Below are 27,851 nucleotides of genomic sequence, written 5' to 3' on the forward strand. Positions count from 1 at the left end.
TTCTTTGTATCTCTGTGGTATCAGTTTTTATTTCTCCTGTTTCATTTCTTATTTTGTTTATTTCAGTCTTCTCTCTTTTCTTCTTGGTGAACCCAGCTAAATGTTTATCAATTTTGTTTATCTTTTCAGAAAAACAGTTCTTAGTTTAATTGATCTTTTCCATTTTTTTAATCTCTATTTTCTCTCTGATCTTTATTATTTCCTTCCTTCTGCTGACTTTGATCTCTGTTTTTCTTTTTCTAATTCTTTTAGGTGGTAGGCTGTTTGAGATTTTTCTTGTTTCCTGAGGAAGTCCTATATCACTATAAACTTCCTTCTTAGAACTGACTTTGCAACATCCCATGTATTTTGAAAAGTTTCGTTTCCATTTTTATTTGTCTCAAGGTACTTTCTGATTTCCTCTTTGATTTCATTGTTGATCCATTTGCTTTTCAGTAGCATGTCATTTAGTCTTCACGTGTTTGTTCTTTTCCTATTTTTCTTTCTGTAGTTGATTTCTAGTTTCATACAGTTGCGTTCTGAAAAAAATGCTTGATGCAATTTCTACCCTCTTAAATTTGTTGAGGCTTGTTTTGTGGTCTAGTATGTGATCTCTCCTGGAGAATGTTCTGTGTTCAATTGAAAGGAATGTGTATTCTGTTGTTTTTGGATGTATTGTCCTATAGATATCTACTAAGTTTAATTGGTCTAGTGTGTCCTTAAGACCACTCTTCCTTTATTGATTTTCTGTATGGATAATCTGTCCATTGATGTCAGTTAGGTGTTAAAGTCCCCTACTATTATTGTATTATTGTCCTTTTCTTCCTTTAAGTGTTAGTATTTGATTTATATATTTAGGTGCTCCTGTTTTGGGTGCAAATATGTTAACAAGTATAATATTCTCTTCTTGTTTGATCCCTTTATCATTATATAATACCCTTCTTTGTCTTTTGTTATATCCTTTGTTGTGAAGTCTCTTTTGTCTGATATGAGTATTGCTACTCCCACTTTCTTGTTGTTTCCATTTGCATGAAATATCATTTTCCATCCCCTCACTTTTATTCTGTATGTGTCTTTTGCCCTAAAGTGAGTCTCCTGTAAGCAGCATATTGAGGGTCTTGGTTTTTACCCAATCAGCCACCCTATGTCTTTTGATCGAACACTGACATTTAAAGTAATTATTGATAGGTATGTACTTATTGCCACTTTATCACTTGTTTTCCAGTTGTTTCTGTAGTCCTTCTCTGTTCATTTTTTCTTTTTGTTTCTACCATTGTGGTTTCATGAGTTTCTTTAGTAATTCCTTGGTTTCCTTGCTATTTGCTTTTTGTGTAGCCATTATAGGCTTTTGACTTGTGGTTTCCATGAGGATCACATATGTTGACCCATAATTATATCTACAGTAAGTCCCCTACATACGAATGAGTTCTGTTCTGAGAGCGCGTTCATAAGTCCAATTTGTTTGTAAGTCCAACAAAGTTAGCCTGGGTACCCAACTAACACAATCAGCTATATAGTACTGTACTGTAATAGGTTTATAATACTTTTCACACAAATAATACATAAAAAGCCAACAAACACAAAAGTAAAGAAAACATTTTTAATCTTACAGTACAGTACCTTGAAAAGTACAGTAGTACAGTACAACAGCTGGCATACAGGGGCTGGCACTGAGTGAACAGGCAAGAAGAATTACTGACTGGAGGAGGGAGAGGAGGTAGGAGATGGTAGAGCTGAAGGATCATCAGCAATGAGAGATGGAGGGCAAGCTGCAATTTTATACATGCCTGACGTTGATGACAAACGTTCTGGTTCCTTGCTGGATTCAATTCTATCTACCCTCTTGAACAAAAGATCCAGTGATGTTTGGGGGGTAGTAGCTCTTTTTTTCTCATCATAGATGACACAGTAGCACTGGATTGCATTCTGAATGGCTGCTGCAACTTTCATGTACTACGTTCGGGTCCTGTGCCTCAAAAACTAACAGTGCCTCCTCAAATAAAGAAAGTCCCCTTACCAAATTCCCTGCATTGTGAATCTCTTTAGTTCTTCAGTTACTTCTTCTTCCTCTTTTCTCTCTTCATCCTTTCTTTGGGCTTCCAATTCTATTGTTATCGCTTGGTGCTTCTTAGCAGTACCAGCTACATCACCACTGCTTTTACGCTTGCTTCCAGACATCCTGGGCTTGAAATAAAGACACTGTACTACTATACTCTATACAGTACTGTAGAATAAAGTACACAAAAGCACAACCACTTTTAGAAGACGCATGCATGTGACAATGTATGCCAGACACATGAACTAATTTATGTGATTGGACACGTGAATGCATATTTGCATCTTTGAAAGTTCTCAACTTGAAGGTTCATATATAGGGGACTTACTGTACTTGTTTTAAACTGATAGTCATTTAATTTCAAACACATTTTAAAATATCTACATTTTTTACTCCCTTCTCTTACATTTTGTGGGTTTTTTTACATTATATTTTACATCTTTGTGCTTATTCCTTAACTGTTCATTGTTTCATGTCCTAGTATGTGGCCTATCCTAGAGAATGTCCCATGCGCTCTTGAAAAAAAATGTGTATTGTTTTTTGAATGACTGAATCATACACCCTTATTATGAGCAGGGATTACAACTTAGGTAACCAATGTTTATATATGTTTTAGTATTCTTAAATATATAACTATTTTCACCTGTAACACAATTAAACCTAAAGAAATTTCATCTTGGAATAGATTTTATAGGACTTATAGAAAGAACTTTAAATGCATCTATATGGTTTGACTAAAATAAGGCACATTACAGTTTCTGAAATGTTGTTAATTTTATTTCTCAATCTAAGCTATAATTTCCCCAGAGTAAAAAAATATATTAAAAAAAAGCTACCCTAAAAAGAAAATTTTCAGAAAGAGCTAACCTTAAAGTAAATTTCAAATACTAAAATAAGACATGATAATACAACTTACTTAATTGGAAAGATAATGTAAGATGTACTTTACCTCACCAATTCCAAAGTCCCATGATTGCTTAGAACACAATTCTTCCAAAGGGATATTACCCCTAAGGGTTTTAAATAAGAAAGTATTAGAGTGTGTTGTATTCCCTCTGAAAATTATTGTTCTAAATTATGATTCCCAAAGTTGGTTAAAGATCAGAATTATAAGAGAAGTTTTTTAAAAGATAAGGATTCATAAGCTCTATCTTAAGGAGCCTATTTATTTTGTGTAGGTCAAACTTGATATTTTGTATTTTAAAATCACCCCTTGGGCTTCCCTGGTGGCACAGTGGTTAAGAATCCACCTGCCAATGCAGGGGACAGGGGTTCTATCCCTGGTCCAGGAAGATCCCACATGCCACGGAGCAACTAAGCCCATGCGCCACAACTACTAAGCTTGCACTTTAGAGCCCACAAGCCACAACTACTGAAGCCCTCATGCCTAGAGCCCATGCTCTGCAACAAGAGAAGCCACCACAATGAGAAGCCTCATTGCACCGCAATGAAGAGAAGCCCCTGCTCACCGCAACTAGAGAAAGCCCACGTGCAGCAATGAAGACCCAATGCAGCCAAAAATAAATAAATAAATAAATAAATAAATAAATTTATTAGGAAAAAAAAAACCCCTCAAGTGATGAGGATTTTCACACAGGTTTGGAAGCCATGTTCTAAATCACTTTCATAAAATATGTTTTAAAATTCAAGCTTTAACATCCTGTTTTTCATTCATAAGTTTCTGAGTATTTGGAGGTTTGACAACAAAGAACCTAAGTTGTTGATTTTATTAAATAAGTGGTGAATCTATTTTTTAATTTGTTGTACCAATGCCATAAAAATGGCATCTAATAATTCTTTGTATTAATAGATATTTTACATATTTCCATAAGAAAGTACTTCCAAAATAAAAATCTATCCTAATTCATGATTTTCAATTACAAAGATTTGATTAAATCATAATCATTACTGAGAAAGTTAGGCATATTCTGAAACTACAAGTTTTCTTTAATTTCCTATAATGTCAGTCCCATAAATTGTTGATATGCTTGTTTATGACATTAACATTTGAATTCTATTACTCCCTTGTTCTGATTCTATATTAACCAAGCAACCTTCCCATGGCAAGCTGCCAAAAGGTAGAAAATATTCAGTAAGAAAATTATGCCAGTAAGCATTCCTATATATGTCACCCTTCTATTTCTTATTGTAAATTAATAAATTGACATTCTGGTGGGTAAATAAATTTCCTGAACACATAAGTCAGTTTTCTCAAATCTAATTAACACTATGATTCAGATAAGAAGATATTTTTGCACTGGTGAATATGAGGACCAAACTCTCAACTAGGGTGATACTACCAAGGTCTGACAATTGATTTTTGAGGCCAGTCTGCCCACCCTCAGACAGCATTATGCCTACCTCACTTTGTATCAGTTTAATCCTTAAACATGCATTATATTAGGTCCCAATTTGCATTCCCCAAATTTACCTAAAAACTTACATATGGTTCACTGAATATTTCTGGGTTTTTTTCTGGGATGTCTTCTCTTGGTAATCACTTTCAAATTTTCCTTTAAAAATAAAAGTATGCACTGAAATAAAACTTTAGCATAGACAATTTCTATTTTTTAATTTGAAGCTTATTAGCATGACCCATATAGAGGGATGCCACTGGTCCACAATGTCATATAATAGAATGTCATTCTATTTTTAATTTCATGTTCCTCCAAACACACACACACACACACACACACACACACACACATACACACATACGGATATTCATTAAAACTGAAAACAAACAAACAAAAGGCCTCAATAGATTATTACACTTTCCATCTATAACACCAACCTTTTTTATCAGAGCTGGCTGGGTAACAATCCTTCTCAAAAGATGTACTAAACTTATTTCTTTCATTATTGTTGTACTCTTTCTGACAATTCTTGTTTGGTCGACACTTTTCTGGAAAACTTGATTTATTAAAAGTAGAATTACTAGAAGTCAACTCTGGATCTGTAAAAGTACTTCTAATGCATCTATCAGTGAAATGGTTTTTATCAGAACTAATGACTGCACTGTCATAACCACACTTGTCAAAGGTTTTATTTATCTTCTGTTGATCTATGTTTAATAAGTTGATCATATTTTCACTAATAAAAGAGTCACAATTATCTGATAGAAGGCTTGGGGTTTGCTGGTTCATATCTTCATTAGAAAACATTTTTCTATTTTCTCCCCAAATATGTTGTAATGAATTTTTTTCAGTAATGAAGTCTGACTGTCTTCTTTCATCCATGCTTCCACAATATTCACCTACAACTATAGCAGATCTCCTAGTAAGGAAATTTCTATTTTCTGGACTTTAGGATAAATAAAAACATATTTAGCAAGAAAAGCATAGAGCATTCTCATTTAGAAACACGTGAAGTTAAATTCTTACAGAACATATTGAGTAGCTGCTAACATTTAAGTAGACCATGTTTACATTTTTAAAATTTAAATAAATAATACTGCTTTGGGTGGAAATTTGTCTAATATCCTCTTCTAATACCTTAGTGAGTATAAAAATAATCTACACTTAGTTTAGTACTGCAACATGAAAAACTAGTATGTGGTTCAATTTACTGTTCTATTAACAAAACAAAATATGACCAATCTATAGTATGTCTTCCATAATACCGTCTAGAGAATTACCTAGGCAAACACTGTACCTAAATGCCACTCCATTTAACCAGAGAAAGACACTCTGAAGACTGTTCAGAGAAAATAATTACCCTTAGTGTTAAAATGTCAAATAAAATTGTTATGAGAACATTAAATCAGATATTTCTCAACCTAACAAGGAACTCAACCTAACAAACTATCTCTGAAGTTCCCAAGGAAGAGCAATATAACTACAAATGCATACGTAAGTAATAAAGCCAAGAGATAAGATGGATTAGATGAAAATGTTAGACAAGATAGCTTGCAAACTCCCTTCTAATGCATAATTATTATAAATTATTATAAATCATAATTCTAAGTTATATCCAACTTGTATTAAAGAATCAAAGTTATCATGGAAAGTAATTAGAAATCAAGGTATTATGAATTTTGTTCCCTTTGACTATCTACAAATTTACTTGGGGTTGGTTTTGTTCCAGAGATTGGAGGTACCAAAGAAATTTAGAAAAACATAGACTGCTGAAACTCTGATTGAGTTTCAATTTTATTTATAATTAATTTATTAAATATTTAATGAGCAAGTACACCTACTCTGTTCTAGGCAGTGTGCCATGTGTTGGGGACAGAGAGATAAAATATTTCAGTTTGGTATTAAGGATAGAGAGAGATGTTTTGTCCATGAATGCACACAGATCATGATCCTACATTATTTCTCAATATGGGTCTTATTGGTATTTTGGGCAGAAAAATGCTACTCTGTTATTACCAAAAGGCATAACCTATAGTATGCAATAACACACCATTAACACCAGAGAAATTTCTATTACTCTAAATGAGAAAATAAATTTAAAAGCACTTAGTAAGTTAGAAAGCATACTACAAAATGTAAATCATCATTTTAAAAGGGTATTTTAAGCATTCAGACTCAGGATAATCAGTAACTCAAAAGATGTGGGCAATACAGAAGTGTATAGTGCACAGTCATTGCTCACAAGAAATAGTCTAGAAGAGGCAAGAAAAAATTAGAAAGTGAAAAGTGCTATCCTACAGTAAATTGTTACTATAGTACATAGAAAGAAGAAATTCTTTTGATTGAGAAAAATCAGGCAGGTGGCATTTGAGTTGGGGACCAAATGTTGGGAAGAATTGTTACTTGTACAAATGAGAGAAATGATGCTAAAAATTTAAAAGTCTTATTAAGACAAATCCATCCAGTTTCTTTAACAATTCAATTTTTCCTATAGATAAATATAAAATTCATGAAAATTATGTACAAAAATAGGGATAAATTTATTATCTAATAAAGAGTATTCAACAGATATTTAATGTATGCCTACTATGTGGTAAGGAGACAATACAGCTTATATTCTAGTGAACAAATATACTAAACAAATAAGATAATTAACCATTAATAAGTACAATGAATAAAAGAAATAAAGAATTAAACAGATAAAGATAATTATAGTGCCTTTATAAGTGCTACAAAATCACGTGATGGAATAACATGTTGGAGGTCCTGTTTCAGATAGTTTGGTCAGGAAAGTCCCTAATTAGGAAGTGATAAATAAGCTAAAAGTACAGAATGGTTAGACATGTGAGGAAAGGAGTAAGCACACCCTGGGAATGGAATAATAACAAATGCAAGGTCTGCAGCATGTTTGGGAAATGAAAAGAAGAGGAATAAAGCTAGATTAGAATCAGTGAAAGAAAACTTATGACTTAAGGCTTAAAAGGTAAAAAAGGGCCAAAAATCATGCACAGCTTTATTTCTGAAAAGAGCAATAAGAAACATTGAAAGGTTCCAAGTACAAAAGTAAAATTGACTGCTTTCTGCCTTGGAAAATATCAGTCTGATTGCTGGGTGAATATGAATTTCAGGTCTTCTGACTACCCAAATGAAGTAAAAAGGACCAGATTTATCCTCCCAACTGACCAAATTAAAAAACTAGACAAAATACATGAGACAATGATTTTCAGACATGGGCCATCAGGTAGAACAGGATAATGATCCCTGAGAAAGAGAAAACAAATCAAATGAATCCTATAACTGCTCCTAGCTTACTACCTTGAGAGTGTATCCAAGCCACAGAATACTTGAATACTTGGAGGGGAAACCTAGTCAGAGCCCACAGATTACCCTTCTTGAGGAAATAGGGCTGGGGGTTCAGGGAGACTACAGAAAATAGAGTTCACAGGGCAGAGTACCATGAAGGAGGGTGTTTCAAAAAGAGGAAGCTCCAGAGATCTACAGAGAGTCCTCAAATCTTTAACCAAGTACTGACCAGCACATACATATGAAGCAATTAGTCAAGGCTGGGAAAAGAACCACCCAACATGAGAAGATGGAACAATTCCAGGAACTCACACAAGGATGGGAAAATTTTGTGTTCTCATCAACCAGAGTGGAAAACCTTGTAATTCAAAGGAAATTGGAGAGGACTCAGAAGAGTATAGCCTCAGCAGAGGGCAAATTAACCATAGACTGAAGGTGTATCTGGTCCTGCTTAACAAAGTTTAAAGCAACCCTCAATAAAATCATACTACTTCCAAGTAACTAAATTGTATCCCAGAACAAAGCTTAAGATGATCTATAGGAATACAAGATTTCCAGAAACCAAAAAGATAATTCACAATGTATAGAATCTAAACAAAATTCGCAAGAATGCAAAGAAGCAGAAAGTTACAATCTGTAATGAGGAGGAAAATCAGTTATTAGAAATAGACTAAGAAATGACACAAAATGATATAATTTATAGACAAAAACGTTAAAAGAGTTATCCTAACTATATTCCCTATATTCAAGAAGCTAAAGGAAAGATTGAGCATGTTGAATAGATACAAGGAAAATAAAAAGAAGAGTTAAATCAAACTTCTAGAGATGAAAAATACACTGAATAAATTTACCAGTATTAGATACCAAAGAAGATACAATTAGTGAATTTGAAGATCTAACAATATATATAAAATGAAAGGAGAGGGAAAAAATGGAAAATAAACAGAGCATCAGCAAACTGTTACAAAACTTCAGTTGGACTACTTTACATATTTTTTGGGATCCCAAAGAAGAGAGGAGAGGAATCAGAAAAAATATTAGAAAAATTAATGACTGAATTTTTTCCAAATTTTGTAAAAACAATAAGTCCACAGATCCAAGAAGCTCAACACAGCCCAAACACAAGAAATAGGAAACAAACATCCTAATCCTAATGGAGAGAAATCCACAGTAGAAAATCTGTGGTAGAGAATCCATGATGAAAAATCTTAAAAACAGAGAAAATTGTACATTATATATACACAGAAATTAAGATAAGAATGACAGCAAACTTCTAGTTGGAAACAATGGTACTCAAAGACATTTTTCAAAAAGAAGAGAACAATAAAGACTTAAAAGTATACAAGAGATGAATTAATCACCAGCAGACCCACACTATAAAAAATGTTAAAGATAGCCTTTTAAACAGAAGCAAAATGTCACCAGATGTAAATCTAGATCTGCACAAAATAATGAAGACCACCAAAAATGATAAATTTGAACTAAATATAAAAAATTGTTTATTTATTTTTTAACTCTCTCTAAAACAAAAAGAATAATGGATTTATAACATACATATAAGTAAAATGTATGAATACAACAAACACAAAGGCTAAAGGAAAGAAATAAAAGCATACCATTATAAGTCTCATATTATATTTGAATTGGCATAATATAACTTGAAGACAGTCCATGATAAATTAAATATATACTATAAAATCTAAAGCAATTGCTGAAAAACAAAAAACAGAGTTATATCTAATAAGCCAACAAAAGGGATAAATTAAGCCATAGAAAATACTCAAAAGGCAGAAAAAGAGGGAAGGGGAACAAAATTATATGGGACAAATAAAAAACAAATAGCAAGAGAACAGACTTAAACCCAACCATATCAATTGTCACATTAAATGTAAACCATATTCTTAACAGTGATACATCTCAATAAATTTGAAAGGATTCAAATCACATACAGCATCTTCCTGGTCCACAATATAATGAATTTAGAAAGATAACAGAAAAGCCTTGAGGTTTCTAGGAACCAAACAACAAACTTCTAAATAATTCATGGATTGTAAATGAAATCAAAAGGAAAATTAGAATTGTTTTTAACTGAATGAAAATTAAAACAAAACATATCAAACTTGTAGGATATAGCAAAAGCAGTGGTTAACGGGAAATTGATAGCACTAAACACACACACACACACAGAAAAGAAAAAATGGTCTCAAATCAATGACCTCAGCTTTCACCTTAAGAAACCAGAAAAAAAAAAGAGTAAATTAAATCCAAATTAAATAGACAAATGGAAATAAAAGCAGAATTCAATGAAATGAACACTAGAAAAATTAAAAATATGTGAAATTGAAAGTTAATTCTGTTAGAAGATAAGTAAAATTGGTAAGTCTCTAATCAGAATAATCAGGAGAAAAAAGGGAGAAGATGTTATCAATGAGAGAAAAGACATCACTACAGATGTTAAAGATGTTAAATGCATTGTAAGGGGATATTATGAATAACTTGAAGTCAATAAATTCTACAACAGATTAAATGAATACTTTTTTTGTTCATTACAAATTATCAAATCTCACTAAAACTAATCTGACTAGCCTGTATCTAGTAAGAAATGAAATTTATAGTAAAAAATAAACATTCCCACAAAAAGAACTCCTCAGTGATGAACTCTACCAAACATTTAAGGAGTAAATTATACCAAAGCTACACAAACTTTCAGAAAATTACATAGGAGGGGTTACTTCCCAACTTATTCTATGATATTGGCATTAGGCTGATATCAAAATCAGACCAAGATATTAAAATAAAAAGAAACCTAGAAAACAATCTCTTTCAAAAATTCCTAACAAAATTTTAGCAAATCAAATCCAAGAATGCATAACCAGGATAGCATGCTGTGACCAAGTGGAGTTTATCTCAGGAATACAAGACTGATTTAATATTTAAAAAATTAATCGATGAGGAGCAGGACCTCTGGAATTGATAGAGAAGCTTGGCAAATTCTTCCCCACTCTAAGCAACAACAGAACCAAATAACATTTGCAAAAAAAACTATTTCAGAATCTGGGGAGTGACCAAAGGTATACAATAAACTGAGAAGCAGGTAAAACTACTAAACCTTAGTAGGAAGAGTGGGAGTCTGTGGAGTTTTAGTCTTGGGCTGCTTCCCTCCATCCCCAGCTCCATGGCTGGTAGCACTACCAAGGCTAGGCAGTTTGGAGGTGGGTATGGGGGAGCCCCATGCCCAGGGAATTTGTCAAAATCGATCATTATCTTGGTGGCAGACCATCAGGATAGGCTAACATTGCAGCTGCCTAAGGCTATAATACTTGGAGAAAGCAAAAAACGATCCAGAAATTTCATGGAGAAATCTAGAAAACAAATAGGCTTTCATAAACTCTCAGCCATCCCTGGTGGTCTGGAAAGCTGCAAACATGTATAAGGCTGTGAGCACACACAGGAGAGAGCAATCAGAAAAAATACGTAAAAAATATTTGAAAAATTAATGACTGAATTTTTTCCAAATTTTGTAAAAACAATAAGAAGTCCACAGATCCAAGACGCTCAACACAGTCCAAACACAAGAAATAGAAAACAAACATCCTAATCCTAATGGAGAGAAATCCACCGTAAAAAATCTGTGGTAGAGAATCCACGATAAAAGAATCTTAAAAACAGAGAAAATTATATATTATATATACACAGATATTAAGATAAGAATGACAGCAAACTTCTAGTTGGAAACAATGCCACTCAAAGACATTTTTCAAAATGTCTTTGAAAAATAACACTCATCCTGCCTGAATGTGAGGTATCCACTCATACCTGGCTGAATGTAAGGTCTTATGCCCAGGAGGAAGTCTTATTAGCTCAAGGTGTTTAAACACAACCTCCAACTAATCATTGGTTGACCTCTAAGCACTGCTTTACAGCTTTAAATGTCTATATTAGAAGAGAAGAAAAATATCAAATCAATAAGTTAAGCTTACACCTTAAGAAACTAGGAAACTAGTTAAAAAGAAACTAGGAAAAAAAGGAGGCCAAACTAAATCCAAAGTAAGTAGAAAAAGAAAATCATAAACAATAGGGCAGAAATCAATGGAATAGAAAAAAAATAGAGAAAATTGATGAAACTCAAAACTTAGCAAATAAAATTAGCAAATCTTTAGTTATACTGACCAAGAAAAAAAGTAGAAAAGACACAGATCTGGAATTAAACAGGTTAAACAAGGATATCAACACTTACCTTATAGAAATTAAAAGGACTTCAAGGGAATACTATGAACAACTTTATGCAAACAAATTATACACCTTAGATGAAATGGATGAATTCCTATAAAAACACACATTCACACAAAGTACTCAAGAAGAAATTTTAAAATCTGATTAGACCTATAACAACTAAAAATAAAAAGAATTATTAGTTAAAAGTCTTCCCACTAAGAAAAGCCAAGGTGCAAAAACACTTAAAGAAGAAATAACCAATCCTCCACAAATTCTTCCATTAAATAGAGGAAGAAACGCTTTCCAACTTGTTCTATGAAGCCAGGAGTATTACTCTGTTACCAAAGCCAGACAAAGACATCACAAGAAAAGAAAAATTCAGACCAATATTTCTCATGAGTATAGATGTAAAAATCATAAAAAAATTAGCAAAATAAATCTAGCATTTTATGAAATGGGTTATGTAACATGATTAAGCAGCCTTTACCACAGGAAGGCAAGGTGGTTTAACATTTGAAAATAAGGTAATATATTATATATATTAATAGAATAAAGAAAAAAAACTACATGATAATCTCAAGAGACACAGAATGAGCAGTTGACAAAAATCCATGATAAAAACTTTCAATAAACTAGGAATAGAGGGCAACCTGACAAAGGGCACCTACAAAAAACCTAAAGCTAATATTATTCTTAATAGTGAAAGGTAAAATGCTTTTTCCCTAAGACTCGGAACAATGTAAACACGCCCACTCTTGCCACTGCTATTCAGCACTGTATTAGAGGTTCAAGTCACTGGAGTCAGGCAACAAAGCAAAAGGCATTCAGATTGAAAGGGGAAAGGTAAAAATATCTATATTTATAGACGGCATAATCCAATATGGTGAAAATCCTAAAGAACTCATAAAACTACTAGTAGAACTAATAATACAGCAAGGTCAAAGGATACAATTTCAATATACAAAATTGTATAACTATATACTAGCAATGAATAATCCAAAAATAATATTAACAAAATAATTGCAAAGATATTGGCCTGTAATTTTCTTTTTTGGTAGTGTCTTTGTCTGGTTTTGGTATCAGAGTGATGGTGATGGCTTCACAGAATGTCTTTGGGAGTGTTCCTTCCTCTTCAATCTTTTGGAAGAGTTTGAGAAGGATCAGTACAAGTTCTTCTTTGTATGTTTGGTAGAATTCACCTGTGAAGCCATCTGGTCCTGGACTTATGTTTGTAGGGAGTTGTTTTTTTTTTTTTTTTTTTTTATTACAGATTCTATTTCATTTCTAGTGATTGGTCTGTTCAAGTTATCTATTTCTTCTTGACTCAGTCTTGGCAAGCTGTATGTTTCTAGAAAGTTGTCCATTTCTTCTAGGTTGTCAAATTTGTTGGCATATAATTGTTCATAGTAATCTCTTATGGATTTTTGTATTTCTGTGGTATCAGTTATGATTTCTCCTTTCATTTCTTATTTTCTTTATTTGGGTCTTCTCTCTTTTCTTTGTGAGCCTGGCCAGAGGTTTGTCAATTTTGTTTACCCTTTCTAAGAAGCAACTCTTGGTTATACTGATTTTTTTCTATTGTTTTTAACCTCTATTTTACTTATTTCCTCTCTGATTTTTATTATCTGTTTCCTTCTGCTAACTTTAGGTTTTGTTTGTTCTTCTTTTTCTAATTCTTTTAGGTGGTGGGTTAGATTGTTTATTTGACATTTGTCTTGTTTCTTAAAGAAGACCTGTACTGCTATGGAACTTCCCTTTAAGAACTGCTTTTACTGCATCCCATAGATTTTGTTTGGTTGTGTTTTCATTGTCATTTGCCTCAAGGCATTTTAAAATTTCTTCCTGATTTCATCGTTGACCCATTGGTTTTTTAGTAAAAAGAAAATTACAGGCCAATATCTTTGATGACTATAGATGCAAAAATTTTCAACAAAATATTAGCAAACCAAATCCAACAACACATAAAAAAGATCATACACCATGACCTAGTTGGATTCATCCCAGGGTCACAAGGATGGTTCAACATATGCAAATTAATCAATGTGATACACCACGTCAACCAAAGAAAAGATAAAAACCACATGATCATCTCAATAGATTCAGAAAAAGCATCGGATAAAATTCAACATCCATTAATGATAAAAACCCTTATGAAAGTGGGTATAGAAGGAACATATCTCAACATAATAAAATCTTTTTATGACAAACCCACAGCCAATATAATACTCAATGGTGAAAAGCTGAAAGCCTTCCTGCTAAAATCTGGAACAAGACAAGGATGCCCACACTCATCACTTCTCTTCAACATAGTATTGGAAGTCCTAGCCACAGCAATCAGATAAGAAAAAGAAATAAAAGGTATTCAAATTGGTAGGGAAGAGGTAAAATTGTCATTATATGCAGATGACATGATATTATATATAGAAAACCCTAAAGACTCCATACAAAAACTACTAGAATTGATAAATAAATTCAGCAAGGTAGCAGGATACAAGATTAACATACAGAAATCAGTTGGATTTCTTTATACTAACAATGAAATATCAGAAAGGGAATGTAAAAAAATCAATACCTTTTAAAATCACATCAAAAAAAAAAAAACAACTAGGAATCAACCTCACCAAGGAGGTGAAAGACATATGTTGAGAACCACAAAACATTAATAAAGGAAATCTTGAAAATAATGCAAAGAAATGGAAAGATATCCCATGTTCTTGGAATGGAAGAATTAATACTGTTAAAATGGCCACACTACCCAAAGCAATCTACAGATTTAATGTGATCCCTATCAAATTACCCATGACATTTTTCACAGAACTAGAACAAATAATCCTAAAATTTATATGGAACCATGGGAGACCCAGAATTGCCAAAACAATCCTGAGGAAAATGAACAGAGCAGAAGGCATGACCCTCCCAGACTTCAGACAATACTACAAAGCTACAGTAATCAAAACAGTGTGGTATTGGCACAAAAACAGACATATGGATCAATGGAACAGAATAGAGAGCCCAGAAATAAACCCACATGCTTATGGACAATTAATCTTTGACAAAGGAGGCAAGAATACACAATAAAAGACAGTCTTTTCAGCAAGTGGTATTGGGAAATTTGGACAGCCACATGTAAATAAATGAAGTTAGAACACACCCTCACACCATACACAAAAATAAACTCAAAATGGCTTACAGCCTTAAATATAAGACAAGACACCGTAAAATTCCTAGTAGAGAACATAGTTAAAACATTCTCTGACATAAATTGTACCAGCGTTTTCTTAGGTCAGTCTCCCAAGGCAATAGAAATAAAAGCAAAAATAAACAAATGGGACCTAATCAAACTTGTAAGCTTTTGCACAGCAAAGGAAACCATAAGCAAAATGAAAAGACAACCTATGGATTAGGAGAAAATATTTGCAAATGATACAATTGACAAGGGCTTAATTTCCAAAATATACAAACAGCTCCTACAATTCAGTAACAAAAAAAAAAATAACCCAATCAAAAAATGGGCAGAAGACCTAAATAGACAATTCTCCAAAGAAGACATACATATGGCCGATAGGCACATGAAAATATGCTCAACATTGCTAATTCTTAGCGAAATGCAAATCAAAACTACAATGACGTATAACCTCACACCAGTCAGAATGGCCATCATTAAAAAGGCTACAAATAAATGCTGGAGAGGTTGTGGAGAAAAGGGAACCCTCCTACGCTATTGGTAGGAATGTAATTTGGTACAGCCACTCTGGAAAACAGTATGGCGGTTCCTCAAAAAACCTAAAAATAGAGTTGCCATATGATCCAGCAATCCCACTCCTGGGCATATTCCCAGAAAAAAATATAATTCAAAAAGATACCTGCACCCCTATATTCATAGCAGCACTATTTACAATAGCAAAGACATGGAAACAACCTAAATGTCCACTGATGGATGAATGGATTAAGATATATATATATAATGGAATATCAGTCAGCCATAAAAAAGAATAAAATAATGCCACTTGCAACAACATGGATGGACCTAGAGATTATCACACTAAGTGAAGTAAGTCAGAAAGAGAGAGACATACCATATGATATCACTTATATGTGGAATCTAAAATATGACACAAATGAACATATCTATGAAAGAGAAACAGACTCACAGACATAGAGAACAGACTTGTGGTTGCCAAGGGGGTGCTGGGGGGGAGGGAAGGATTGAGAGTTTGGGATTAGTAGATGCAAACTATTATATATAGGATGGATAAACAACAAGGTCCTACTGTACAGAACAGGGAACTATATTCAATATCCTGTGATAAACCATAATGGAAAAGAATATGAAAAAGAATATATATGTATGTGTGTGTGTGTATATATATACATATATATGTATGTGTGTGTATAACTGAGTCACTTTGCTGTACAGCAGAAATTAACACAGTATAAATCAACTATACTTCAATAAAACTTAAAAAAAGAAAATAATTCCAATCACAACAGCATAAAAAGAATTAAATATGTAGGAATAAATTTAACAATATAACCATGAGGCTTATACATTGAAAACTACGTAAATTACTGAGAAAAATTAAAGAAGATTAAATACAATGGAATATTATTCAGCCATAAAAAGAAAATCCTTCTATTTGTGACAACATGAAAGAACATGGAGGATATTTTGCTAAGTGAAAAGTCAGACACAGAAAGACAAATACTGTATGATCTTACTTATATGTAGAATCTAAAAAGCCAAACTCAAAAATGCAGAGAGTAGAATGGTGGTTGCCAGGGGCTGGGAAGTGGGAGAAATGGGAAATATTGGTCAAAGGGTACAAATTTCTAGTTATAAGATGAATAAGTTCTGGGGATCTAGTGTACAGCATGGTGACTACAGTTCTTAATACTATATTTACACTGGAAATTTGTTAACAGAGTAGATCTTAAGTGGTCTTACCACACATACAATAATGGTAACTATGTGAGGTGATGGATGTGTTAATTAGCTTGATTGTGGTAATCATTTCAAAATGTGTATGTATATTAAATCATCACAGTGAACATTTTAAATATATACAATTTTTATTTGTCAGTTATATGTCATTAAAGCTGGAGAGAAAGAAAACCACACTTCAAACACACTGGAAGGCTCTCTCATGTCCCTCCAAGTTCGTACCTCTGAAAAGTAACCACCATTCTGATTACTGTTGCTATACATTATTTTAGCTTCATTATTTTAGCTGTCTTTGAGCTTCATTTAAATTGAATTATACAATGGTTCTCTTTTTGTGTTGAGATTTGTTCATGTTCTTGCTTGCTATTACATATATTAGCAGTCCATTCTTTTTCTTTTCCGTGTACTATTCCATTATATGAATATTATATAATATTCTATTCTTAATGGACTTCTGGGTTAGTTCAAGTTTGGGGCTATTAAGAATAAAGCTGCTATGACATACAAAAAAATCGATTAGGAGAAACATTTCATGCTCATGGATTGGAAGAATCACTTTGTTAAAATTGTTAAATTTTATTGTTAAAATGTTAAAATTTCTCCCATATTGATCTATAGATTCAACACAATCCCTATAAAAATCCAATTAAACTTTTTTTTCCCCAGAAACTGACTGGCTGATCCTAAAACTTATATGAAAATGCAAAGAGCTAAGACAAGCTAAAACATTTTTGAAAAAGAAGAACAAATTGGAGGACTAATACAAGTCCCAATTTCAAAACTTATACTAAAGCTTTAGTATACAGTGTGACAAAGATAGACATGATTGATAAATAAAACAGAATTGAGATTATAGGGAAAAAAACCATATTTTTGGTCAATTAATTTTCAACAAAAGTCTCAAAGCACTCAGTGGGGAAAAGTTATTCTTCTCTTTCCACAAATGTAAATGATGAAATTAGATCCTTACCTCACACCATACATAAAAATTAACTCAAAAATATTAGATTGAAAACTACAAGACAGAAGAAAACATAAGAGACAATCTTCCTGGCCTTGCCTTAGGCAAAGATTTGTTAACTTTGACACCATATGCATGATTCATAAATTAAAAAAATTAATAAATTTGATTTCATCAAAATTAAAACCTTTGTAAAAAAGTTTGGTGTCAAAAAGACACCATTAAGAAAATGAAAAGGGTAAGCATTTCACCAAAGATACATAAATGGCTAGTAAGCACATGAAAAGATGCCAACATCATTAGTCATTAGGGAAATGCAAAATTAAAACCCCAATGAGACACCACTACATGTTGACTAGAATGGTGTAAATTTAAAAAAACTGATTGTACCAAGTGTTGTCAAGTATGTGTTGCAAATGGAACTCTCACTCATTGCTCATGGGAATGTAAAAATGACACAAATCACTTGGGAAAACAGTTTGTCAGTTTCTTGAAAAGTTAAACATACACCTACCATATGACCCAGCTATTCCACTTGTAGATATTTACCCAAAATAAATGAAAGCATATGTCCAAATGAAGATTTCAGCATCAATGTTCATAGTATTATTTGGAATAATAGCTTTATTTGGAATAGCCAAAACTGGGAGAAAAACACCCAAATGTCCATCAACAGATGAATAAATTGTGCCATGTCCATACAATGGAATACTACTCAGCAATAAAAAGAAACAGACTTATTGATACATACAATAAACAATATAGATGAATCTCAAAATAATTATGCTGAGTGAAAAAAGCTAAACGAAAAAAAGGGAGAACATATTGTATGATGCCACTTAAAGACTAATCAATAGTGACAGAAAGCAGATCAGCAGTTGTCTTGGGACGGGAGTAAGGGATGTGAAGTGACCAGAAGAAGCGATTACAAAGGTGCCCAAGAAACTACTGGAGATGATAAATAAGTTCATTATTTTTAACACAGGTCAAAACTTATTGAAGTGCACATTTTAGATAAGTTCACTTTGTTGTACGTTGATTATACATTAATAAAGTTGTAAAAAAAATTTATCTCAGGACAAAGAGAAAACAAAAAGAACTGTTTTGTGGCTATTACAATTCTCCAGGCAAGAAGCAGTGGTTGCTTAGACTGGGATGGAACCCTTTGAGATGAAAATGTAAGTAAATAATTTTAAAGTTTATTAGAATACAGAAATGACAATACTTTGTTGGTGAAATGTATATTGGAAGATGCAGAAAAGGAAGGAATCAAGGACAACTTTTATTTTGGCTTAAGCAGCTGAGTGAATAGTGTTGCCGTTTACTAACATGAAGAAGACTGGGGTAGGATTACAGAGTCAAGGTTTCTCACCACAATTACCAAGAGTTATTCAAACTGGTTTGACAAGTTCAATGGATTTAAAACAAATAACTAGGGTTTATATACAGACATCTAGAAAATAAAAATAAGACACTGATCAACTATCATAAATATGAAAAAGAAATATGATTATGACACAGCAAAAGAAACTAGTAATTCATGGAGATTATAAAACAGGTACAAAACACCTTGGCCCCAAATATGTTTTAAAATAAATAAATGAAAGGTAAATGTGCACATTAGAAAATAATTACTTACAAGTGTTTTAGTGAAATGTTACATTTTACTGATAGTGTTTTTTTTTCTAGAAGTAATATTTAGGTCTGCTTACATTTCTAACAAAAAATATTTGTATCTATTAAAAGTCAAATTAATAATTCAAGGAAAGAATGCTACAGGTTCTTTATTACGTTCAACATCTTTGCTTACCTGTTTAATCTTTCAAGTAATGGTCCAAATTGTGCTATTTCATATGATGGACTGAAAGTATCTTGACTTTCATTTAATTTAGAAACCAAGGAATTAGAATAATTAACACTACTGAGCTGCAAAAAGAAAGGAAGAGCCTGCCAAAGTGGTAAATGTACATATATACAAGTTAAATTATTTATCACAATGCCATTTAAGTGAACATATATATACAAAAATGTATTATTTTAGTCTAAAAGAAAGTAATTGTGTCCTAATTGAAAACAAAATAAATACTGTTATAACAATGAAAGCAATATCAGTATTTGAGTAATTATTGAAATAACAGGGTTGATACTATGGTGAGCTAAACATTTTCTCAGAGATTAAAAAAAAAGATTAAAAAAATACCCAGTACACCAGGATCTTGAGTAAATAAAAGTTAAATTTCTCTGACAAAAAATACATGATCTCTCCCAAGAAAACAGCTGTACTTATCTCAGTTTTTCCATTTACTGAGTAATTTTAGACTGCTACTTTAATATTTCCAAATACCAATATCATTGAATACAAAATGGGGAAACTGTTGGAAGACTATTGTGAAAAGCAGTTGAGATAATCCATTTATTAATGTGGAAAGTACCATATAAATATAAGATATTATATTGGCTCAGCACTAATCTATCCAGCAATAATAGTTTATATCTGTAGTATATATTTATCTACAAGTCATCAAACATAGAAATGACAAGTCCAAAGACAATCAGTGACAGAAATAGGAAAAAAAGAGGGGGAGACAAAAAGAGATACTGAAAGTCTTATAAAAAAAAAGGTCTGAAGTGAGGGAGAGCTGAAAATAAAGTCTGATAATACACCTCACATCTCAGCCTCAGAGAGACAGTGACAGAGGTGCAGAGACAAAGGTGCATCCCTTGAAGTGAGAAACAAATAAATCAAAAGAGAAGGGAATATTATATATGGGCTCAAATACTACTTCTCTAGGGAAGTGAGAAGTGAGCCCCAGACCACTTTTTCTTCTAACATGTTTTTTCAACTCATTTTCTTTTGTATCATATAATTTCATTTTAATTCTTCTCACTTTTCTTGAAATCCCTCCAAATAAACTATTAAATACTTCATTAAAAGGTCACAATGTGACAATATGCCTTGGACAGGGACATTAAACTCTCTTTTTCTCTTCTGTCATATTAAGAATAACATTATTTACCCCTCTGGAGATAATCACTAACCTGCAGTCTATAAGTAGGAGATTACAGAGCATTTCATTCTCTAGCCTATAAACTATTTAACAGAATAAGGATGAGTTATAAGCTGATCTAGGATGCAAGTTTTAGTCTTGTAAAATACAAACTGAATGGGTAATTGGATGTTTTTCACTGCATCTTTCAAAAATTATTGGGTCCTCAAATTAATAAGGCTAACACATATCACTGAAACATAATACTTCATTTTCTATTTTCTGAAAAACAGAAAACATACTTTAATAAAATTGAATCATGTTATATACTATATATAACTATAATATAGCATGATATATAACTATAATTTATAAATTTATAATTATAAATTAATTTAAAAATAATAAATACATAAATATGGCATAAAACTACTGCATGCTAAAAATGGGAGAAATTCAAAACTAAATATTCCTGTTAATAAGACAGTGTTTATATAACCATTTTCCTATCATTATACATTAGTAATCTTTAATAATTTTATTTTTAAACTCTATATAAATTTAATAAAAAATCATTTCTTGGTATGTTCTATGGCAGATATATTTCAGAATTTTAAATTTTGGACATTTTCACATTTTTACTTTAGAGCACACAATGAACAATATTTTAGCACTATACATCTCTATATAAATACATTTGTATAATTATAATTGAAGTGCATATAACCAGTTGTCATCTGACAAATCATAAAAAGAATCAAGCCATCACAACTCATACTTTAACAGGCTACTATGATATCACTGAGATTATGTACTGCTATTCACAAGAGCCTTTCCATAACATGTCTACCGGGCCACCATGACATCACCAACTAGCTATTTACTGTGATTACAATCATACTACTATATAACACACTGAACAATTTTCAATTTCACTATCAATTTGATAAAAAATGATTTTTTTCAAAGATTTTTAAAGAACACTCCAGTTTTTGGATTCATAATCTTCTACAGTGCAGAGAATTAAGTTTTTGACATTTGAGGAACTATTACACTTAATTTATATCTTATTTTAGCTATATTTATAGCAATTCACAACTAATATTTTTAAATCTATAAAAAGAGAAAGGAATATATCATAAAAATATAATAATATCAAAATGCTAAGAACTCGTGATCTAAAGATACCTGTTCATTCTGCTTCTCTTCATATGCAACTTTCTGAAGACTAGGTGCTATTCTGGGAATGAAATTTAGTTCTGTAATATTTCTATTGGAAGATAATTCAGCTGAAAAAGATGGTGGAGTGAAACTGCAGTTTTCTGTTCCATTGAATTGAGGTTCAAACATTCTATATGAGTCCATGACTTGTGATGACTATATGAAAGAAGATACAATCATTTGATTTGCCAAAATGTAAAAACTAGAGAAGATAAAAGTGAAAATAGAAGTGCAAAAAGGTCATGGGTTGCAGAAAAAGTCCCAAGGAAAGGCAAGCCCATCAGTAATGGACAAGACTTATTAAGACAAGAGAGGTTATCAACTAAGATTATACTTAAGAGTTCCTTTTCATTTGCCTTTATCACACTTGGTCCCCTCCATCCTCAAGCCCCATTCTCCTACATGCCATCTCCTAAAGACGGGAAACCTGAGTTTCATTAACCCACATTACAGGTGAAAAGATTTCCAAGAGATTTTAGTATCACTGTTGTTACCTTTCTCTAGTATAACTTTAGCAATTCAAAGGAAAGAAAGGGTAATAATATAGCCTTAGACCTTAATATTTCAAGCTTTAATCACAATCGGTGCATTTTCTAATTGATTAAAATTTTATTTGCTAAAAGTAGTTCTAAGAGGGAAGTGTATAGTGATACAAGCTTACCTCAGAAAACAAGAAAAACCTCAAACAACCTAACCTTACACCTGAAGCAACTACAGAGAGAAAAACAAACAAAACCCAAAGTTAGTAGAAGGAAAAAAAATCATAAAGATCAGAGCAGAAATAAATGGGATAGAGACCAAGAAAACAATAGAAAAGATCAATGAAATTAAAAGTTGGTCCTTTGAAAAGCTAAACAAAATTGATAAACCTTTAGCCAGACTCATAAAGAAAAAGGGGAGAGCGCCCAAAGCAATAAAATTAGCAATGAAAAATAAGTTACAACCAACACCACAGAAATACAAAGGACCATAAGAGACTGCTACAAACAACTATATGCCAAGAAAATGGACAACCTAGAAAGAATGTACAAATTCTTAGACAGGTACAATCTCCCAAGACTGAACCAAGAAGAAATAGAAAATATGACAGACCAATCATAAGCACTGAAATTGAATCTGTGATTTAAAAACTCCCAACAAACAAAAGTCCAGGACCAGATGACTTAACAGGAGAATTCTGCCAAATATTTAGAGAAGAGTTAACATCTACCCTTCCGAAACTATTCCAAAAAATTGCAGAGAAAGGAACACTTCGAACTCATTCTATGAGGCCACCATCACCCTGATACAGAAACCAGACAAAGATACCTCCAAAAAAGAAAATTACAGGCCAATATCACTGATGAACTTAGATACAAAAATCCTCAACAAAATATTGGCAAATCGAATCCAACAACACATTAAAAGGATCATACACCATGATCAAGCGGGATTTATACCAGGGATGCAAGGATTTTTCAATATCCACAAATTAATCAGCGTGATACACCACATTAACAAACTGAAGAATAAAAACCATATGATCATCTCAACAAATACAGAAAAAGCTTTTGATAAAATTCAACATCCTTTTATGATAAAAACTCTCCAGAAAGTGGTCATAGAGGGAACATACCTCAACATAATAATGGCCATATATGACAAACCCACAGATAACATCATACTCAACAGTGAAAAGCTGAAAGCATTTCCTCTAAGATCAGGAACAAGACAAGAATGTCCACTCTTGTGGACACAGTTTCTGTCTTTTTTTTAAAGTTCCAAACATAAGCTATATCATATGATATTTATTCAACACAGTTTTAGAAGTCCTAGCCATGGCAATCAGAGAAGAAAAAGAAATAAAAGGAATCCAAACTGGAAAACAGGAAGTAAAACTGTCACTGCACATGACATGATACTATACATAGAAAATCCTAAAGATGCTACCAGAAAACTACTAGAGCTCATTAGTGAATTTGGTAAAGTTGCAGGATACAAAATTAATACATAGAAATCTGTTCCATTTCTATATGCTAACAATGAAAGATCAGAAAGAGAAATTAAGGAAACAATCCCATTTACCATCGCATCACAAAGATTAAAATATCTAGGAATAAACCGACCTAAGGAGGCAAAAGACCTGTACTCTGAAAACTATAAGACACTGTTGAAAGAAACTGAAGGTGACACAAACAGTTGGAAAGATACACCGTGTTCCTGGATTGGAAGAATTAATGTTGTTAAAATGACTGCACTGTCCAAGGCAATCTACAGATTCAATGTCATCCCTACCAAATTACCAATGGAATTTTTCACAGAATTAGAACAAAATTTTTAAAAATTTGTATGGAAACACAAAAGACCCCAAATAGCCAAAGCAATCTTGAGAAAGAAAAACAGAGCTGGAGTAATCAGGCTCCCTGACTTCAGACTACAAAGCTACAGTAATCAAAACATATGGTACTGGCACAAAAACAGACATATAGATCAATGGAACAGGATAGAAAGCCCAGGCACCTATGGCTAATTAATCTATGACAAAGGAGGCAAGAATATACAATGGAGAAAAGACAGTCTCTTCAATAAGTGGTGCTGGGAACCTGGACAGCTACATGTAAAAGAATGAAATTAGAACATTCTCTAATACAATGTAAAAAATAAACTCAAAATGGATTAAAGACCTAAATGTAAGATTGGATACTATAAAACTCCTAGAGGAAAACATAGGCAGAACACTCTTTGACATAAATCACAGTGATATCTTTTTGGATCCATCTCTTGGAATAATGGAAATAAAAACAAAAATAAACAGATGGGATCTAATTAAACTTAAACGCTTTTGCAGCAAAGGAAACCATAAAAAAATCAAAAGACAACCTACAGAATGGGAGAAAATATTTGCAAGTGATGCGACCGACAAGGGATTAATTTCCAAAATATACAAACAGCTCATACAGCTCAATAGCAAAAAAACAAATAACCTATCAAAAACTGGGTAGTAGATCTAAATAGACATTTCTCCAAAGAAGACATACAGGTAGACAAAAGACACATGAAAAGATGCTCAACATTGCTAATTATTTGAGAAATGAAAATCAAAACTACAATGAGGCATCACCCCAATACTGGTCAGAATGGCCATTAAAAAGTCTACAAACAATAAATGCTGGAGAGGGTGTGGAGAAAATGGAACCCTCCTACACACTGTTGGTGGGAATGTAAATTGGTACAGCCACTTTGGAGAACAGTATGAAGGTTCCTTAAAAACTAAAAATAGAGCTACCATATGATCCTGCAATCCTACTCCTGGGCATATATCTGGGGAAAACCATAATTCGAAAAGCTACATGCACCCAAATGTTCTTTGCAGCACTATTTACAATAGCTAAGATGTGGAAGCAACCTAAATGCTACCAATAGATGAATGGATAAAGAAGATGTGGTTTATAGTTATAATGGAATATTACTCAGCCATAAAAAAAGAATGAAATAATGTCTTTTGCAGCAACATGGATAGACCTAGAGATCACCAGACTAAGTGAAGTCAGACAGAGAGAGACAAATATCATAAGATATAGCTTATATGTGGAATTTAAAAAAAAAAAGATACAAATGAACTTATCTACAAAACAGAAATAGGCCCACAGACATAGAAAACAAACTTACAGTTACCAAAGTGGAAAGGGAGGGGGGGATAAATTAAGAAATTGGAATTAATGTATACACACTAGTATATACAGAATGGATAATCAACAAGTCCTACTGTATAGCACAGAAAAATACACTCAATATTTTGTAATAACCTATGAGGGAAAAGAATCTGAAAGAGAATATATATATATACACATATATACATATATATATATAACTGAATCACTGTGCTGTACACCTGAAACTAACATGACATGCAAATCAACTATACTTCAATTTAAAAAAATAAAAATGTTTAAATTAAAAATAATTTATTTGCTAAAAAATAATCATTTGCAATACTTTAAAAAATAATCTTAGGAACAATGTGAATATTGAAAATCACAATTTGATGTAAAATAAAATAATCTGATCACTATGTTTGAAGAGATGAATTGCTCGATGATCACATGAACCCAAAGTAGGAATCTCCAAATGAATTATCCTTTGCAGTTTGTCAGTAACAAGCAGAATCAAATGTTATGCACACGTAGGCCTAGTCTACCTTATCAGAACTCCAAATTGTTTCTCATAAGCAATCAGTTAAAATATTCTTAAGGTATAGGTTCTTTACATTAAAAACTTTTAAAAGAATCATTTTAAGGACTATAATTTTCTCCAGTATTTGAAAAATTTATATCATTTGGTGGCATGTCACAATTGTCAAAATAATTAATAAAATTTAAAAAAAAAACTCACCTGAACTGGATCAAATTCTTCCTTGCTGCTTAGTCTTTGAGAGTATATACTAACAAAAATAAAATTTTAAGGTTAAAAATATAGCTGGCAATAAAATTGACCATCTTTTTATATCTACTTAAAATTCATACGGTTCTACACAAATACTTGAAAATATATGGAACTCTAAGTAACTCTCTTCATTCCAGGGTCATAATATTACTGAGTTTTCTAAAAATTATATTATTACAAGAGAGACATTTTTATGATAAAGAAAGTGAAACTGTGTACAAAAAACTTAGCGTGGACATTTGGTCATTTGATAAAGGTCTTAATAGTTTAATAATATTATAACAGCCGAACAAATAAAAACTGAAGCTTAGAAGGATAAATCCTTTGTACATTTTCCAATGAATAAAAGAGTGTTGATAATAATCCATTTAAATACCTAATAATATACAACTTAGCTAAAACCTACTTGTTTTCTACATCATCAATGCAGAGGTTAGATGGTACACAGTGAGGCGACATTGGAAGTTCTATATCATGCTTTCTTAGGGGCATTTTTATGTCTCTATTCATATTCACGTGGATTGGTTTTCTCACAGTTTCTATAATGAAAAAAATTACAATTACAATTTATTAAAAATTATAAGAATAATAAAATCTTTTAAAAGCATTGTTTGATATACTATGTTCATTAAATAAATGTACATTTTAGAAATTTACTGAAACCACCTATATTCTATTGATATATATGCTAGAAGTCATTACAATACTAACTATCATAGTAAGTCAAATCATCTCTTTTTCTTCATCATCTTATATATTCCTCCTGAAAGGGGCTCTACTTATTCACTTCTACTTTTTTCTTCCTCCAAGACTTCCCTGACCCCCAGACTATATCAGATGTTGTCTGATACATTCCCATAGCGCTATATAAGTTCTCTATTATAGCACTTACCATAGTTTGTAGTACTTGATTAACTCTATTTCTCTCACTAGATTTTTAAACTTTATAGAGCAGAATCCTTGTCTCTCTTTATAGAAGAAGTCTCTATTTTGTCTGTTCAGTACTTTTGACAACTATTCTTTTCTGTGAAATGCTTTTACACATGCACCAACTATGTAGTTCTAGTGGAGACTTTCTATGTTATAAAACCCTGCCTTTCTGGAAAAAATAATGGGTACTCATCTGACCCAAGAAGAATTAATAATTGTTCCCTCTGGTTATAAGTAATTGTTCCATGGCAGCGTGGATGGGACGGGAGCCTGGGGGAGAATGGATACATGTATATGTAGGTTTGAGTCGCTTTGCTGTGCACCTGAAACTATCACAACATTGTTAATCGGCTATGCTCCAGTATAAAATAAAAAGTTAAAAAAATAAGTAATTGTTCCAGTGCTGGGCCCTGGCACCAGTAGGGCAAGGCAACATCCCTCCAGTGGAATTTTTTAAAGTTCAGAACCAGAGAAACAA

The 27,851-nt window shown here is 32.3% G+C and overlaps 1 protein-coding gene across 1 annotated transcript in view; it reads right to left on the minus strand.

Annotated features, from left to right (window-relative positions):
* REDIC1 (regulator of DNA class I crossover intermediates 1) overlaps positions 1–27,851 on the minus strand; it is a 74,901-nt gene that overhangs the window by 39,046 nt on the left and 8,004 nt on the right. Inside the window, 7 exon segments of the mRNA XM_061206063.1 lie at positions 2,985–3,045; positions 4,479–4,548; positions 4,830–5,338; positions 19,624–19,739; positions 21,989–22,177; positions 26,393–26,441; positions 26,850–26,982. Of these exon segments, the coding sequence (XP_061062046.1) occupies positions 2,985–3,045; positions 4,479–4,548; positions 4,830–5,338; positions 19,624–19,739; positions 21,989–22,177; positions 26,393–26,441; positions 26,850–26,982 (1,127 nt within the window).

The sequence above is a fragment of the Eubalaena glacialis genome, chromosome 11 (genome assembly GCF_028564815.1).
Source record: "Eubalaena glacialis isolate mEubGla1 chromosome 11, mEubGla1.1.hap2.+ XY, whole genome shotgun sequence".
Taxonomy (NCBI): Eukaryota; Metazoa; Chordata; class Mammalia; order Artiodactyla; family Balaenidae; genus Eubalaena; species Eubalaena glacialis.